Raw genomic sequence first — 19,141 nt, 5'->3', positions numbered from 1 at the left:
TTTAACAGTGACAGGAAGCCACTGTGTCACTCACCTCTGTGTGGTGCGTCCTCCACTAGGAACCCCGTTAACACCCTCAGCCCAGGGTGTGAACACACACAGATACTGAAGCCCATACCACCATTATCACTTACCCAATAAATATGACACATTGGTTTATGTGAAATAGAACTGCTAACTCCTCTTCCAGGATGCCCCTAGTTATACATTCAATATAACACAAACTAATTTCAATCATTGTGTTAAAAGAATGATGACACAAACAGATCAGAATCAGTTTGAAAAGTGGAGTTTTTCTTTATTGAACCTTTAATAAAATATACACGAGATTGTTGGCCACTAACAAAGAGATCCATTATTGTAGTAGAATGCTCCCCCCCTCCACTCCTACCTCCATTCTACAGTTTCCATAGTTACACACTGACTCACTGAGATGGTGAGGGGTGTTCTTACTTCTACATGAAAATGTGGTATACATTTGTAAGAGGAGCACTGTGTTTAGGTGTGTTTGAAACATTCGTTGGTGTGTAAATACAACGTCGACAGAGGTCTACAGACTACAGTCCAGTGTTTCTACAGACTTTTACATAGCTAGACAACGTGGGTGTTTGGGAGATAATGTGTTTGTACATGTTGAGTGTGTGTGACAGAGATCGACATTTCTGTACATTATTTGCTGCAATGAAACTTAAAGCACTTTTCCCAGTACCTCTCTCCCAACGTTCCATTTACCATTTCTATCACTGAATCGCTCGTTTCTCACCTAACAGCACTTCATATTTCTATTTCCTGTTATCATTCATCATCAATCTTCTCTTCCTCCTTAGCCCCTCTAGCCTGTATTTGTCACATACTTAAGCTTTCGTTCCATCATCTCTTTCCCCAGTAAAATCAATATTCCATCCCATCCCCACTTTACATTGCACTAGCAACACAATCAGAAGGTGAAAATCGTTAGGACCACTCTACTTCTCAAAGACATACAGTAATATACATTCTGTGGCCAAGTCTCTTGGTATCAGTCTTGTCTTGGGAGTTTTGACTCCTAACTTACAAACAAAACAATTAAAAGAGCCAACACAATACAGTACACAGTCAACCTCCTCCCTCCCTACCCCTCGCCCATGATCAAAGTAAAACCTAACATTCAAATCATCACTCATTCAGAGTTCAACAACAATACCCCCACACATCATCACTTGAGGTCGGAGCCAATCACAGACAAGAATAAGACATAAATGATAACATTTGGTGAAGGACTGTCATTGGTTAGATCAGAGAGCAGTTTTCTGTAAACCGATCAGATTCTTTCCAATCAACATAAGTCATAATAAAAGGATCATTGTTTTATATAAAAAGATAAGGACATATCATGCTCACATTATTCAGTAAAGGCCAACCAAGAACAGATAACTGACGCTACAATAACTAGAGGCCACGAGTTACATACGGTATGCCTAATGCTAACCTCTTACAGAAACAGATGCACTGTATTGTAACACATCTTAACTAATACGAGGGCATTACAACTATGTAGAGATCTAATTATATTCGATTGGGGGAGAAACATTGTGCTGTGGTAGATATGTGACCTTGCATTTGCTAAAACCAATGCACGACATAGGAGCACATTCACCTCCACAGCATCAGTCAGGCTAATGTGTTTTTAGTAACAACACCACCAGATCACGTAAGAGAAATGGGACTTCAGTGTTGGAGCTAAACAGGCATTTGTACCGCGCCATGTTAACAGGCTACACACTGACTGAGATACACTGGTATTGTTTGTCACGTCAGCATTTCCAGTATATTCCCCAGGTCTGAGATTAACTAAATTAGCCTGGTCTTGCATTCATTAGTGCACACCGTACAAAACGTTTTTGCAACCGAAAATGAAAACGAGAGTTTCTTATTGGAAAAGTCCAGATAGTTCCTCCCTGTTTCAGTCTGTTTAGTGCCTAATGAATACGAACCTGGTCTCCGATATTTTTTTAGCTTTAGCCAACTCCTCTTATCTGTCACGTTCATAATTGTCTGGCAAGGCAACGAACGGAACAGTAGTTGATTAGGGCACAAACATATCTAGCCAGATCAGGCTATAGATTCAGGGGGAAATTCTAACCTCAATTTTGTCAAATTTTCACTTGATGTCAATGGGAGACTAAGCGAAAATTGGACTAGAAGTTAGGACACATTAAGTGCCAATATTCTCCCTGTTTCTCTCTTCTCCTCAATAGTCTATATTCCCTGTTTCTCTCTTCTCCTCAATAGTCTATATTCCCTGTTTCTCTCTTCTCCTCAATAGTCTATATTCCCTGTTTCTCTTCTCCTCAATAGTCTATATTCCATGTTTCTCTCTTCTCCTCAATAGTCTATATTCCCGTTTCTCTCTTCTCTTCACTCTTTTCTTACTGTCCTCTTCCAGCGTCTGTCTCCCAATCAGAGGTTCTCCTAACCTCTAACCAGTTTAAACAAAAACCTGTCTGTGCGCTATATACAAAGAAAGAAATATAAAATAACTTAAACCTGTATATACATAACAAAAATACAGAAAAGGAGAGGTTAAACTGGTCAGTGCCGTTTTTTCTCCCAGTTGATGTTTAAATACACCAATGTATTTCCGACATCCCAAAATGATTGTGTACCATCTTTGTCTTTGACCTCGCTGAAGTTTCTAACAGCTGTAGTTCATACCTCTTTTAACTCGTCTTAAAAACATATATGATTTATATGGCTCAAGCACTGTGATACCCATTGAATGGGTTGTTAGCATTTGCAGTAATCACGCCACTAGTGAGCTGAGTGTGATGCTTCTGTAACAGAGTTAAGAACGTACCGTAACCTCACTCCACAGCTAGCCTGAAATGTCGCCGATGGAACTAACCAACTGGTACCTTTTGTATTCGGTTTGCACGTTGTCATGGAGGGCGGTCACGTGTGTTGCGAAGCAGAGGATCACTAGTTCGAGCCAGATATGGGGACAGGGACAGTGGAGGAAGCTAAACCGTTAGCAGCACACTGACCTAGGTTACACTTCTCTAAGATATAAATCAGAATAGAACTAGCCTACCTAAGGTTGAGTGTCTGTACGAGAGTGGGCGGGATAAGATAGAAATTCGTCACGCTGCGATAATAATATGGATTCTATCACGGTGCTATGCCTCAGAGTCACCATGAGTGTCTAGTGCAGACATTCCACGTTCTAGTAAGCAGCATGCCGTTTAAATATGATTTTCTGTACTTGTTTGATAGATGCCAGCGAAGTATACAGTGAAGAAGACAGAGACGTCTGAGTCACAAAAAGCCACGTCAAATCAGGTTTTACGCAATACTTTTTCTTGTTTCTTTAGAAAACTTGTCTTGAATGCGAGTGTTGGATCTGAAGTGTGTTTTGATCGCCTCAGGTGGCAAACTGCCTCTCCTCATTGGGCCTTCCTCCGCCTGGTCCCGTCATTGGGCCTTCCTCCTCCTGGTCCCGCCTCCCGTCTCTGTTTAACCAATCAGGGAGCTGCGTCTTGACAAGTCCACATTGCTGGCACTCAGTCCTCTGCATTCTGATAGGCCGGTGTTGGCGTCCTGGAGAGAGGGAGGGAGAGAGAGAGAAAACAGAAAGGAGGTTTGATAAGGGATAGACACCAAAGTGATAAGGTGTAGACACCAAACAACAACATAGCACTAACTAAATCTAAAACTTTAATGGAAGTCCAATCTTTTCATTCAGATGTATAACTCAGGAGCTCAGTGACAGCAGTCCTTGGCTGGTAACTAACAGGTTAATAGCTCAGTGACAGCAGTCCTTGGCTGGTAACTAACAGGTTAATAGCTCAGTGACAGCAGTCCTTGGCTGGTAACTAACAGGTTAATAGCTCAGTGACAGCAGTCCTTGGCTGGTGTCACACCCTGGCTCTGGGACTCTATTTGTTGAGCCAGGGTGTGTTTATTCTATGTGTTATATTTCTATGTTGGGGGTTCTAGTTTGTCTATTTCTATGTTGGCCTGAGTGACTCCCAATCAGAGGCAACGAGTGTCAGCTGTTGGCTGGTTGTCTCTGATTGGGAGCCATATTTAAACTGTATGTTTTCCCTTTGTGTTTGTGGGTTTTTGTTCCGTGTTCGGTCATTGATACCGTGGACGTCACGAGTCGTTTCTGGTTTTGGTATTCATGTTTAAACTTTAACTAATTAAAGTATGTTTGTTCATCACGCTGCGCCTTGGTCTCTCCCTGACGATCGTGACAGAAAAACCCACCATGCAACGACCAAGCAGCGTGTCCAGGGGCAGCTCTTGGGCTGGACATGGGAGGAAGCGCCGGGAGAAGAGACGGTGGAGGCGCGCCGTAGAGAGGAGCAACGGCGTGATCAGGGTCGTCGTCGGGCGGTCGAGAGGCAACCCCAGAAATTTTTTAGGGGGGGGCACACGGCATGGACGACGGGGCTGACGGAGGCAAAAGAGGGGCGGATTCTGGAGGCCACCAGGTTACGGATACACCGCCCTGTACGTCCTGTGCGGATGCCTCACACAGAGTGTGTGAGGGTAGGCATTCAGCCAGGACGGGTTGTGGCCGCTCTTCACTCCAGGGCTCCTATCCGTCTCCACAGCCCGGTTCGGCCTGTCCCTGCTCCACGCACCAAGCCTACGGTGTGCGTCGCCAGCCCAGTCCGGCCAGTCCCTGCTCCACGCACCAAGCCTACGGTGTGCGTCGCCAGCCCGGTCCGGCCTGTCCCTGCTCCACGCACCAAGCCTACGGTGTGCGTCGCCAGCCCAGTCCGGCCAGTCCCTGCTCCACGCACCAAGCCTACGGTGTGCGTCGCCAGCCCAGTCCGGCCAGTCCCTGCTCCACGCACCAAGCCTACGGTGTGCGTCACCAGCCCGGTCCGGCCTGTCCCTGCTCCACGCACCAAGCCTACGGTGTGCGTCGCCAGCCCAGTCCGGCCAGTCCCTGCTCCACGCACCAAGCCTACGGTGTGCGTCGACAGCCCAGCCCGGCCTGTCCCTGCTCCACGCACCAAGCCTACGGTGTGCGTCGCCAGCCTGGTCCGGCCTGTCCCTGCCACTCGCACCAAGTCTACGGTGCGCGTCGCCAGCCCGGCCTGTTCCTGCCACTCGCACCAAGTCTACGGTGCGCGTCGCCAGCCCGTCCCGGCCTGTTCCTGCCACTCGCACCAAGTATACGGTGCGCGTCGCCAGCCCGGCCCGGCCTGTTCCTGCCACTCGCACCAAGTATACGGTGCGCATCGCCAGCCCGGCCCGGCCTGTTCCTGCCACTCGCACCAAGTCTACGGTGCGCGTCGCCAGCCCGGCCCGGCCTGTTCCGGCCACTCGCACCAAACCAGGGGTGCGAGTCGTCAGCCTGGTAAGGCCCGTCCCTCCTCCACGCACCAAGCCAGGGGTGCGAGTCGTCAGTCCGGTGAGGCCCGTTCCGGCTCCACGCACCAAGCCAGGGGTGCGAGTCGTCAGTCCGGTGAGGCCCGTTCCGGCTCCACGCACCAAGCTAGGGGTGCGCATCGTCAGCCCGGTCCGGCCCGTTGCTGCTCCATGCACCAAGCCAGGGGTGCGCATCGTCAGCCCGGTCCGGTCAGTTCCTGCCTCACGCACCAAGCCAGGGGTGCGCGTCGTCAGTCCGGCACAACCCGTGCCTGGGTTATCGGTGCCAAATCAGGTACCGCTCAACTGCTCCACAACGGAGCTGAAGCTAGCCGCTCCTGCTACGTCCAGGTCAGCTCCAGCCAGCGGGGCCAGACCGGACCAGGGGCGCTATGGGGGGTTTATTGGAGGGTGGTGGGCAAGGCCGGAGCCAGAACCGCCGCCGAGGAGGTATGCCCACCCAGCCCTCCCCTGTTTTGCTCTTATTGAGGCGCGGTCGCAGTTCGCAGTCCGCAGTACTGTCACACCCTGGCTCTGGGACTCTATTTGTTGAGCCAGGGTGTGTTTATTCTATGTGTTATATTTCTATGTTGGGGGTTCTAGTTTGTCTATTTCTATGTTGGCCTGAGTGACTCCCAATCAGAGGCAACGAGTGTCAGCTGTTGGCTGGTTGTCTCTGATTGGAAGCCATATTTAAACTGTATGTTTTCCCTTTGTGTTTGTGGGTTTTTGTTCCGTGTTCGGTCATTGATACCGTGGACGTCACGAGTCGTTTCTTGTTTTGTTTATTGTGTCGATTATCACTAAAGATAATAAAGTTCACTATGTTCGTTCAACACGCTGCGCATTGGTCTCTCCCTGACGATCGTGACAGCTGGTAACTAACAGGTTCATAGCTCAGTGACAGCAGTCCTTGGCTGGTAACTAACAGGTTCATAGCTCAGTGACAGTGATGTAGGGTTAACAGATGGTACCTGTGAGGGGTCTTCTGCACTCTTGTTGAGGAAGTTGAGGGAGCTGGCTCTCTTCATCCTGAGGAACACACAGACAGACGTTTACGTTTCAGTTAGCATCAATAGAAAATGTTTCATTGCCTGGGTGTTTCCTTTTTGACATTAGGTTACTAACTCAGGTGCCTAGTCGGCTCCCCACCAAAGAACAAACCTCCTGAGGGAAACACAAAACATTCACACAGTATGATCAGTGATGGGCTAGGGTCCAGACACACAGTATGATCAGTGATGGGCTAGGGTCCAGACACACAGTATGATCAGTGATGGGCTAGGGTCCAGACACACAGTATGATCAGTGATGGGCTAGGGTCCAGACACACAGTATGATCAGTGATGGGCTAGGGTCCAGACACACAGTATGATCAGTGATGGGCTAGGGTCCAGACACACAGTATGATCAGTGATGGGCTAGGGTCCAGACACACAGTATGATCAGTGATGGGCTAGGGTCCAGACACACAGTATGATCAGTGATGGGCTAGGGTCCAGACACACAGTATGATCAGTGATGGGCTAGGGTCCAGACACACAGTTTCTCTCACCCTGGGTTGCGGGGCTCCTGGGGGCCACTGCCCTGTAGTTTCTTCACCAGCATCTCACTGCTCCTACGCAGCGCTTCACGGATCTTCCCAAAGGATCCGCTCCGACGCAACAAACCGTTCCCTTCCTGAGAGAACAAGACAACCACTACACATTAAGGAGTGGCCTCTTAACAGAAATCAAGTTATTATTTATGTAATAAATATTTATGTAAGCCTTTTTATTACTTCTATCAATGTATTTGTCAGGCACAACAAACATCACACTAGATTTTAGCTACACATTGTTGCTAGAAAAAAATAAACATCTACATTTTTCTAACTTACGGGCGATTCACAATATATACTCAATTGTTTTTCTCTCTAAATAAGCTTTGTTGCACAATTAAAAAGGTAAATACACTGCATTTCAAACGGTTGGGAATACTTTTATGAATTCAGGGCTTCTAAAATTATACCTAGGCTAAATATAAGCCTTCAACCATAAGACCCACTCTACATTTAATTATTTTAACCTGCTTTTTTGCAATAATCACTGATCTGGCTTTCAAGTCTGTCTATAAAAATGCCCTTTTTGTTATTTTGGAATTAATTAGATATATCGCCCAGCCCTAATTTGACCGTATGTTCACTGAATTCTACATCTTTCAACAATAATAAGACACTGACAGGTGCGCCGTACCCCATTCCACTCTGCTCCGTCGTCCCCCTCACAGTCCCCCCGCTGGGGGCCGTTGAGACCCTCCCGGCTCTGCCGTCGCTCCCCCCCTCCTGGTGCCCCATCCTTCAGGAGCTCCACCACCTTACTCTGGTTAATGGCATCTATACCCTGGGGGGGGAGAGAGAGAGAGACATGATAATGAATCCTAAATGTCAGCAGGGTTGAAACAGAGTGTATGTGAGAGCTTCAAGACTCTAGACTACAGCCCTTGGTAATTGCACTGTCAGTGTCTCAGTGCTTGTACCTGCTTTTTCAGTGATTGTGTAGGACCTGATTTTTTGAATGATTGTATAATAAAAGCTTTTTTGACTGAATGTGTATTACCAGTACCTGATAGTGATAGTGTATTACTAGTACCTGATAGTGAATTACTTGTACCTGATAGTGTATAACTAGTACCTGATAGTGATAGTGTATTACAAGTACCTGACAGTGATAGTGTATTACTAGTACCCGATGGTGAATTACTAGTACCTGATAGTGATAGTGAATTACTAGTACCTGATAGTGATAGTGAATTACTAGTACCTGATAGTGGTAGTGAATTACTAGTACCTGATAGTGGTAGTGTATTACTAGTACCTGATAGTGGTAGTGTATTACTAGTACCTGATAGTGATAATGAATTACTAGTACCTGATAGTGAATTACTAGTACCTGATAGTGAATTACTAGTACCTGATAGTGAATTACTAGTACCTGATAGTGAATTACTAGTACCTGATAGTGGTAATGAATTACTAGTACATGATAGTGAATTACTAGTACCTGATAGTGAATTACTAGTACCTGATAGTGAATTACTAGTACCTGATAGTGAATTACTAGTACCTGATAGTGGTAATGAATTACTAGTACATGATAGTGAATTACTAGTACCTGATAGTGAATTACTATCGGCAGGTAGCTTAGTGGGTAAGAGCGTTGTGCCAGTAACCGAAAGGTCGCTGGTTCTAATCCCCGAGCCGACTAGGTGAAAAATCTGTCGATGTGCCCTTAAGCAAGGCACTTAACCCTAATTGCTCCTGTAAGTCGCTCTGGATAAGAGCGTCTGCTAAATGACTAAAATGTAAATGTAAATGTAATTACTATTACCTGATGGTGAATTACTATTACCTGATAGTGAATTACTAGTACCTGATAGTGATAGTGAATTACTATTACCTGATAGTGAATTACTAGTACCTGATAGTGAATTACTATTACCTGATAGTGTATTACTAGTACCTGATAGTGGTAATGAATTACTAGTACATGATAGTGTATTACTAGTACCTGATAGTGAATTACTAGTACCTGATAGCGAATTACCAGTACCTGATAGTGTATTACTAGTACCTGATAGTGAGAGTGTATTACTAGTATCTGATAGTGTTTTACTAGTACCTGATAGTGATAGTGTATTACTAGTACCTGATAGTGATAGTGTATTACTAGTACCTGATAGTTGTAGTGAATTACTAGTACCTGATAGTGTATTACTAGTACCTGATAGTGAATTACTAGTACCTGATAGTGGTAATGAATTACTAGTACATGATAGTGTATTACTAGTACCTGATAGTGAATTACTAGTACCTGATAGTGATAGTGAATTACTATTACCTGATAGTGAATTACCAGTACCTGATAGTGATAGTGTCTTACTAGTACCTGCTGGTATATTACTAGTACCTGATACTGATAGTGTATTACTAGTACCTGATAGTGTATTACTAGTATCTGATAGTGTTTTACTAGTACCTGATAGTGTATTACTAGTACCTGATAGTGATAGTGTATTACTAGTACCCGATAGTGATAGTGTATTACTAGTACCTGATAATGTATTACTAGTACCATATAATGTATTACTAGTACCTGATAATGTATTACTAGTACCTGATAATGTATTACTAGTACCTGATAATGTATTACTAGTACCTGCTTGCGTGTCTTGGTAGAACACTCCTCCAGTGTCTCAGCTGCCTGTAGTTTACCCTGTCTGCGGTACAGCGCCCCCAGGCTCTTCAGGGTGGTATTGACAGTAGGACTGACAGGAATTAAGTACATGTCAATATCATGTCATCATTAAACCACAATGTTTATATAATTTTAAACACTGAGTTCTGTGTATTTATCTCTCATTCAAATTAAATTGAATAGTAACTCTCACCTGTCAACTTTGCAGGCCTTGTACCAGCTCCCATACTCTACACAGGGACTAGCTTCCTTCTTCTTCCCCTGAGAGAGAGAGCGATAAGAGAGTGCAGAAAGACAGAGAGAATAGAGGGGCAGTTAGCAGCAGTAGACATGAATTATGACCTTATTATAAAGCCTCCTCTATTATTAATACTTGAATATTCTCTGTGTTCCTCTCTGTCCTATTAGTCTACCTATCCATCAGAGTTAATAAGCTGCCATTAACAGTGATACAGTGGGACCATGGTTCAGATCAGTCATACTGGAGCTACCTTGCTCTCCTCTCTCTCCTCCGCATGCATCCAGATTGGCTTGTTGTCGTCTGCAAGAGAGAAGAAGAGGAGGAGGGGAGGAGATGAAGAGAGGAGGGGATGAAGAGAGGAGGAGAAGAGAGGAGGAGAAGAGAGGATGAAGAGAGGAGAGGATGAAGAGAGGAGGAGAAGAGGAGATGGAGAGGAGAGGATGAAGAGAAGAGGAGAAGAGAGGAGGAGAGGAGAGGATGAAGAGAGGAGGAGAAGAGAGGAGGAGAAGAAGAGAGGAGAGGAGAGGATGAAGAGAGGAGGAGGAAGAGAGGAGAAGAGGGGATGAGTGGCACGGTTTCATTTGTACGTTCATATATTTTATTGCAAGGACCAGAAAAGTATACCACACGTATACTGTACGTTCCCTCACACAACAAATAAAAGGTGTTTGCATTTAAAACCAAATGGATTCATTTATGGCATATCATTAAAAGAGTATTCCACCTCAATGCTAACTATGTGAAACCTACAGTGTGTGTGGGAACACAAAGTGTACCATGCTGACCCATGCCAGACCCCCTCCTGTACTGTGCTCTACAGAGCGTGAGAGAGTGTGTAAGGGTTTGATTGGCTTAAAGGCAGTGATCTGGACACGGTGGTGCATTAAGATGCTTTACACATGACAGATAGCCTGTTTTAGCCAGGACACGGCCACGCATGGCCAGCCAATGACCACAGGGTTTACTGGGCAGTCACAGCCAGAAAGGACATACTGTTGATTCACACCTCTTCTAATGCTACATGAAGAGTTGATGGAGTTGGTTGGTTGGTCTGTTGTGGTGGCACATGTAGTACTAGGCTACATCCCAAATGGCACCCTATTCCCACAGGGCTCTTGTCCAAAGTAGTGCACTACATAGGGAATAGGGTGCCATTTAATTAGTAACAATTGATTGGATTTATATAGCGTTTTCTACCGAGGTACTGAAAGCGCTTTACATAGTAGGGGGAAACTCACCTCATCCACCACCAATATGTAGCACCCACCTGGGCGTGTACGGCAACCATTTTGTGCCAGAACGTTCACAACAAATCAGCTATGAGGTGGATAGGTGAGGAGTGATATATGCCAATTAGGAATGAGGGCATGATTAGCTGGCCATGATGGAATTTGGGATGCAGCCCTGATGTGTTAATGTCCTCTGTAGGACTGCTGGTTGTAGGACACTCACTGTTGACTGATCCAAACTCCTTCTCATGTGCTCTGGTCAGGATCTCTTTGTACAGAGACTCAGCATCCTTGAACTTTCCCTGTTTGAGGTAGCATGTAGCCTAGAGAGATGAGATGAAACATGTCAAATGGTTTGATGCGAAAATACAACTCAATTCAATACACAAGCAAATAAATGTAACAATACCAAGTTTGCAAAAAACATCAGTCTTTTCAATTTGATTCATCTTGATAAAATCTTTCAGGGGGAATTCATTACTGAAAATGTAGCTCTTCAACCCATCTACTACAATCTCTCTCCCTCCTCACCAGGTTGTTCTTGGTCTTGGCTACGTTGGGGTCGTCAGTCCCCAGTTTGGACTGGTAGATCTCCAGGGCTTGTCTGTAATAATACTCCACCTCCTCGTATTTTCCCTGGTTCTGACACAGCAGGGCCAGGTTGTTCAGCTGCTTGGCCACGTCAGGGTGGTACTTCCCCAGGACCTGAACACACACACGCATTTAAATACTTTACCTACATGATAGAACAAGTCATACATATAGTTTCACTTGTGAGTTATTCATGGGCTATTAATTTTTATCTGACCACATGACCTAACCAGGAAAAACTCTGTAATAATCCATACCTTCTCTCTGATCTCCAGGGCTCTCTTACAGAGGGGCTCAGCCTCCTTGTACTTGCCCCTCTTCCCATAGAGCACGGCCAGGTTGTTGAGAGTGGCGGCTACCGCAGGGTGGTCCTTCCCCAGGGTCTTCTCTCTGATGGCCAGGGCATCGTTCAGCAGATGAGCTGCCTCTTTGTACTTGTTCTGGTCCCTGGAAGAAAAGATCATATAATGTTGGAAGATGTATACATGTGCTACCTGTAGTTAACCAGTAAGTCTCCATTCATTATCTTCAGCCAGCTATTCATCTGAACAAGAGTATCTACAACTATCTACACATCCTCTCTGCACCCATCCATCTCTCCATCCTATTCACACACACCTGTAGACCAGGGCCAGGATGTTGAGCATGGTGGCCACGTCAGGGTGGTCGTGTCCGGAGGTCTTCTCCAGGTCTTCCAGGGCCTGTTTGCAGAGGGGCACGGCCACCTCGTACCTCCCCTGGGAGGCGTACTGGATCACCAGGTTGTGGAGGGTCCTCAGGCGGGCTGGGATCTCATAACCACCCTGCTGGGCCGCCACCTCTCCACTGGGCTGGGCTGGAGGGGGGAAGGAAAATAGAAGGGAGAGGAGAGGAGAGGTCTCATTCTTGGTACATTGCTCCAACAGGACTTGACTCAAAATGTCTAGCACCATTTGTGAATGCAACCCTGTGACAACATCAACGTTAGTGCTCTGCTACAGCTGATGATGTCACAGGATTTGATGGGCTATTGCTCTACAGATGTTGACTACAGTCTCTGGGTTGGAAAATTTTAATTTAGACTTTTGTGGGATTCCCCTCAATGGTCTTCTTCTTCTTGATCAATTAATCAGATCAGTCAATCAACCAATCATCATACCTTGTCCCTGGTCGTCATCATTGGGGAACAGGTCGTCCAGGCTGTCTTTAGACGTCTGCCCTGCAGCCTTCTCCTCAGACTGTGACACGTCATCATCAAACTTCTTGATCTGGTTCATGAACTCCAGGTGTTTCTTCTCCTCCTCTAGCTGGGCAACACTCTGCTCACTACGCTGCAGCTTGTGCTGGGGGGAGGGGAGGGGAGGGGAGGGGGAGAGGGAGGAGATGTGAGTGTGAGGGAGGGGAAGCTTGGCAAATGTTTTGCTTTGGAAGGTTTAAAATGATAGCATACTCCAAAATCGAAATTGACGAGATGAGTCCACATCCCACACCATCGACTGTGTACATTTTACATTTATGTCATTTAGCAGACACTCTTATCCAGAGCGACTTACAGTAGTGAGTGCATACATTGTAATACTTTTCTCATACTGGTCCCCCGTGGGAATCGAACCCACAACCCTGGCGCTGTAAGCCATGTTCTACCAACTGAGCTACATTGGGACATGGACTCAAAACGTTTTAATCACTTTGGTTTTAGAAACATCTGACAACCATTGATATTAGAGTCAACTACCACTGTAAGCAGTATGTAGTGATATGCTGTATATGTACCTGTGTTCCTGCCAGCTCGTCTCTTAACCACTGGTTCTCTTGACACAGTCGTCTGACCTGGGCTCTTAGCTTCTGTTTCTCTGACTCCACAGCACTCAGGTGACCCGACAGGGCAATGATCACCTGGGGAGAGGGAGGGAGGGATGGAATGAGGGGTTAACCCTCTACAGTCTAAGCCGGGGTGGGGGTTCTACTAAGCTGACATATGGAATTCTTATAAAATGGTCATACCATGGATCATTTAGATATTTGAGTTTGAATTTTAGGACCCCTTTAGGTGTCCCCCCAGAAATATAGTCATACAGACATTTTCGTGAGAAGACCGATTTTTTGGAATGTCTCCTGGTCTGACAAACACCGCTGTAGCTCGGCCACCTTTCACCGCAGAAGGCCGATATCGGCGACTGAGATGCAGCCCTTGCAAAAAAACTGATATCTCTTGCTTAGACAGATATTTATGGGGACTATTGTATTATGATAATTCGATTTCCGCAGGGCCGCAGAAATTGATTCAAAAGGGTTAATTGAACGAAGAGAGAAAGCCTTGAGAATGTTTTTGTTTCTAAAGAGTAAGCGGCTAGCCTTGGGGCGATGATCACCTGAAGAGAGGGAGTTTATTTGATCTATTTAACCTTCATTTATCTAAGCAGGTCAATTAAGAGCTAACTCTTATTTTAAATGACAACCTGGCAAATAGGGAGGGGTTAAAATAATACAGGAAAGCTTTGATCATGTTTTGGTTTCAAAGGGAGGGAAGTGGTAGTCTGGGGAATGAGTGTGTATAATAATAATAATAATAATACATTATTATTATTTAGTCAGTGTTTATATGTGTTCTATTTCACACATGTTCAAGTGTGTATGAATACATGTTTGAAATGGAAATGTTTTTTTGCATATCCTATTATCAATGGTGACTCTGGAGCAATTAGGGTAAGTGCCTTGCTCAAGAGCACATCAACAGATTGTTCACCTTGTCGGCTCAGGGATTCGAAGAGCAACCTTCCGGTTACTGGCCCAACGATCAAACCGCTAGGCTACCTCCCATGACAGACTGCTTGTTGTAACCTATTCTGAGACCAGTGCAGAGAATGTCCTCTTTGGTGGACAATGTATAATTATATTCTACTCTATTCAAAATAGGGTGGGGAGATGGAGGAGTGAGTTGAGTGGCAGGCAGGGAGGGAAAGCTTTGAATATGTATTTTGGGATGTTCTTTTACGCATTTCATGTTATATCAGTCCATCTGTGTCTAAGACAGATTCCCACTGGCACATTCATACAAGAAGAACAACTTCCATATTCTCTATAATTCATTGTCCTCTCTTTCTATAAGAGACATTAATCTAAATATATCCTCTCCTTCACTCTTAGTCACACAATGTACCACGTAGAGGACCAGCATCATCTTTTTCACCCTTCCCCCTCGTGATTTCTCATCATTGCATCATCATCATCCTGTATCTCTAAACCAGAGCAGTAAGCATCTTCCACTCAACCCCCTCTATTCTCTCTCTTTTCTCTTTCTTTCCCCCCCTCTCTCCATCCCTCAACCCCTCTTTCCCCCTTATCTCTCCTTACCCATCTCTCCCACCCCCTCCCTTTCTCCTACCTGTGCCTCTCCCAGGCCCAGTTCTATGGCCTCCAGGCTCTTGCGCAGCAGGCCTGACTTCTCCTGGGCAGCGGGTGGCTGTGTGCAGTCCAGCAGGGATGTGAGGAGCTGGGCATGCTCCCCTCGGAGGGTCTCCAGGCCCTGCATCACAGCCTTGGTGTTGAGCACTATCTCATCCTGGGTCAGGCGCTCCAGGGTCTCCTCGCTGCGTGGGTACACCATGGTGGACATAACCTGAGTTCACACACACTGGAGGGGAGAGAGTTAGAGAGGTTAGTCTTGAGTTCCCATATTCTTCTTCAAAGCTCTTAGAATCAAGGCTAGTTAGTAGTTAGAGGAAGAGCCATCAAATAATATTACAAGACTCAGAAATAATTAATGTCCGACTATGAGATTATTTCAAGGATGCGCATTAGAGGAAGAAAATCTCTCAGAATAAATTATGTCCAAATCAAGAGAGATTTTGTTCAAACAGAACTGTTCAGTCTGTTACCAACAACCAACCATGCCACAGCTCACTCCTCTGCACCCTCTGCCTCTGTTCCAATGGGACTCATCTTTTGAGCTTGAATAAATTAATTAATGAGCTGTGAGCATTTCAGTTACAAAGCTATTCTATACATCGTTTGCGTGGCACTACCTTTATAGTCAGTCTTTCTATCTCGCGAGAGAACAGAACTGACTAAATGGAATCATGGAAGGTAAACACACGCATCGTCGCAGAATTGTAGCTGGACCGAGCAGAAATGCGCGACTCCGCCACTTCTCCTCCACTCCTCTGCTTTGTTGTGGACGCGCACCTGTTCTCCTCTCCCGACGCCAGGAGGCCCTCGCCCACAACATCACCTCCCTCCTCCTCCCTTCCCCGCCCGCACAATCCATTGACTGCAATGCACCAATATGAGCGATCCCGTAATTTCCCATCCGATTGCCACAGCTAACAAATCTCTCAAACACTGTATGGGACGTTTGGCAATTTGCAACTCTTGTTATCGATCCATCTTACTGTCAATAGTAACCTAGTATATGGGCCGACACACTTTCGTTACCGCCCCTCTCACAGGATGACAAGAAATGGGAGACAGAGGATCAATGAAGGAGATCGATAGAGCAGAGCATTACACGGAAATAAAATAAATTTAGTAGTTTGAGAGACCTAAACTATTATAAGATCCAGGCCTATATCGTACATAGCATGATAGGCCTAATTGTCACACATAGGCTCATGTCCTACAAAAAACACTCCGACATGTTTGTAAGCATAGCGGCAGGTTTGAGGCCCAGAAGGAAATATGCTTCTGCATTTCTTTCTGCAATGGATGCGGTCGTGAGAACACTGTGTAAAGTCTCTATACTAATTCATGATGACCACAACAATTTCCTCAAGACTTAAAATAAGCGATGACTCGTCCAAACAATGTAGCGAACCAAGACGAGCTCGATTGGCAACATTGTAGAACGTTGGTGATATCACGAGCCTAGTCTGGGAGAGGAACACTGGTATGATTTAAGTATCCTAGCTCTCTCGAATGGACGTCAAAATATAAGCCAATTTAATTAATATTCTGTTAAAAATACACTCAAAAACCTCGTATTGACTCTCAATCCAAACGTTACCTTAATCGAAACGGTTCTATTTTCCCCAAGACAAGTGCGCTGCCCCCGGCTACCTCGAGCTCAAACAAAGCACGACGGACTGTTTTGATGCTCCACTTCCATCACTTTTTTAAAGAGTGGGCTACGCTCCTGGACGGCAATGACAACGTCAAGGCTGAGGAGATACCGATATAAACCTGCGCTTATATAAACATTGACAGGATAATATTACAGATCTTTAAAGTGATACGTTTCCTACGGCTAAGCAAATTGTTAAATGTAGTCAGGTAACAACAAAAGTGAGTCTGTGTACCACATCTATGTACCTTCTCTCTCTCCCCAGTCCGCCCGCCGGTTAAATCCCGATGACACGTTTTTCGGCCTGCTGCACTATAAAAATAGCCCACGAAACACCACTGGCTTTAATCCCGTTGTATAATGCCGCTGCCGTCTAAAAACTCGCAAATTCCAAGCAATACATTGTAACCAATTATGCTAGCATTGCTGCCTGGCTAGCTAATGAATTCGAGCCTGCCACGAATTAGCCTAGTCAATGTTCTCTTGTCTTTGTAGCTTGGCTTGAACCAGAGCAGCGCTCAAAATACAGGAACACTATTTGCTATGAGTCGACATCGTCCTATCCATCCTCAGAAGTTGTTTTAAAGATAGTGAGGGACCGCTGCGTTCTCGCACAGTTTTAGAAGTGTGTTCCAACGATGACAGTCGCGACCCGAAAATGGCTGTTGTCAGAATTCTCCCACAATCCACAGGCTGGGCGCTATGACATCACCGCTACCGCCCCGCCACCCAACTAGAGGGGAAGGGGCATGATGTTGGGGCAGTAGGTATTCCTTTTTTTTTCTAATGTAGACATGTATTTGGCTACATAGATGGCACAATTGTCTTGTTTTTAAAATGTACTGATAGCCACACTACAACACTCAGACATCATTTACAAACGAAGGATTTGTGTTTAGTGAGTCCGCCAGATCAGAGGCAGTAGGGATGACCTTGAAAAGTGTGTGAATTGGACCATTTTCCTGTCCTGCTAAGCATTCAAAATGTAACGAGTACTTTTGGGTGTCAGGGAAAATGTATGGAGTAAAAACGACTACATTTTCTTTAGGAATGTAGTGGAGTAAAAGTAAAAGTAGTCAAAAATATAAATAGTAAAGTACAGATACCCCAAAAAACTACTTAGGTAGGTAGTAGTACTTTAAATTATTTTTACTTAAGTACTTTACACCACTGTCTACAGATGCCTAAAAAACTTGAACTGAACTTAAACTTATAAAATAGGCTATGTTCATTCCTAGATTTCTTTCAAATGAATGAATGAAAATACACCAGAGGACATACAAATCAGGAGTATTTATTTAAAAATCAAAACAATGAACAGTTCCACTTTTCCATCGCACATCAGTTTAATTGACAACATAAACATGAAAAAGCAGTACTACAAAATATTTCAAATAAAAAACAAGGCCTAAGATACATTACAGAAGTACATTTGTTTTGTATGTACAAGCGTTATTACTGTTTAGAGGCAAAAGGCAAAAAAGCTGCTGCAGAAACAATGGCATGTGCAAAAATACTCTCCAAATCCACAAGCGTTAGAATCCTCCACTCAAACTCTACTAGCTACCAAGCATAACTCTGGTCTATGCAGTGTTACACAAAAAATGATTCCCTTCTGTGATTGGCTGCTATGTTACAAGCAGGGAGATCCTTTCAAAGGGGTTCTATTAGAAGCAAAGCTTGTGGAATCCTGGCAGAGACTCTAGATCTCTAACGGTTTGTTCTAGATCTCTCATTCCATTTGTTCTGAAACACAATGTGATGATAGAGGAGAGGAAGGAGATAATTGATCAATAAAAATGATTTATTAATAGATCATATTGTTCTTCCCCTTCACTAGGGACAGGTGTTTTTCAGGATCATGTGACCTGATCAGGAAGTCTGGGCCCTGGTTATAGGTTTAGACCAAAGACGGTGGATAAATGAAGATATCTTACTCAGGCCGTTTACCATTGAAAAAAATGGTCACAGTTCCGTTCTACTTAAGGGGTGTCTCTCCCATAGACACCAATGTGATAGCAGCTGGGTCTGGTCTACTTAGTTCATTGACTGTATATGAACCAGAAAAAATGAGGGAGCGGGATGTCTTGCTTCCTCTTCCGTCTCTGGTATAGACTATAACCAGGGCCCAGAGTTGTTCCTGATCAGGTCACATGGTCAGGAATAACTGCTGTCCCTAGGTTCTGACTAGAGGGAGTACAGCTACGACCGGAAGTTACTTTTTCGTAGCAGGTTAGGAGAATTTCTGCAGCGGGATAGCAGGATAATTAAAGTGGCAGGTTAGGAGACTTAGGTTAAGGTTAGGAAAAGGGTTAGGATTAGCTCAAATGTTCTCCTAACCTGCTACGAAAAGTCACTTCCGGTCGTAGACTATACTCCCTTTAGTCACAACCCTGTCCCTATACGTTAGTGATGAAGACCATCACAGCAACCACAGGTCAGT

The 19,141-nt window shown here is 45.0% G+C and overlaps 1 protein-coding gene across 2 annotated transcripts; it reads right to left on the bottom strand.

The window, feature by feature from the left end:
• Positions 1 to 273: 273 nt before the first annotated feature.
• On the bottom strand, positions 274 to 17,388 carry LOC123483158 (kinesin light chain 2-like). Of its 2 annotated transcripts, none has more exons than XM_045212671.1 (15): positions 16,947 to 17,388; positions 15,025 to 15,273; positions 13,413 to 13,535; positions 12,799 to 12,982; positions 12,279 to 12,495; positions 11,918 to 12,107; positions 11,601 to 11,774; positions 11,293 to 11,392; positions 10,091 to 10,140; positions 9,793 to 9,860; positions 9,561 to 9,669; positions 7,599 to 7,745; positions 6,920 to 7,044; positions 6,339 to 6,396; positions 274 to 3,576 (listed from the first exon to the last, which is right to left on the bottom strand). In XM_045212671.1, the coding sequence occupies exons 2-15, from the start codon at positions 15,253 to 15,255 to the stop codon at positions 3,493 to 3,495; spliced, it is 1,860 nt and encodes a 619-aa protein (XP_045068606.1). In that variant the 5' UTR covers positions 15,256 to 15,273; positions 16,947 to 17,388; the 3' UTR covers positions 274 to 3,492. The 2 variants fall into 2 exon arrangements, with proteins under 2 accessions (XP_045068606.1, XP_045068607.1); XM_045212672.1 differs by lacking the exon at positions 16,947 to 17,388 and adding an exon at positions 16,642 to 16,748.
• Positions 17,389 to 19,141: the final 1,753 nt, after the last annotated feature.

Source organism: Coregonus clupeaformis, unplaced genomic scaffold (assembly GCF_020615455.1).
Source record: "Coregonus clupeaformis isolate EN_2021a unplaced genomic scaffold, ASM2061545v1 scaf0039, whole genome shotgun sequence".
Lineage (NCBI taxonomy): Eukaryota > Metazoa > Chordata > Actinopteri > Salmoniformes > Salmonidae > Coregonus > Coregonus clupeaformis.
This window is presented reverse-complemented; position numbering and strand designations above follow the sequence as displayed.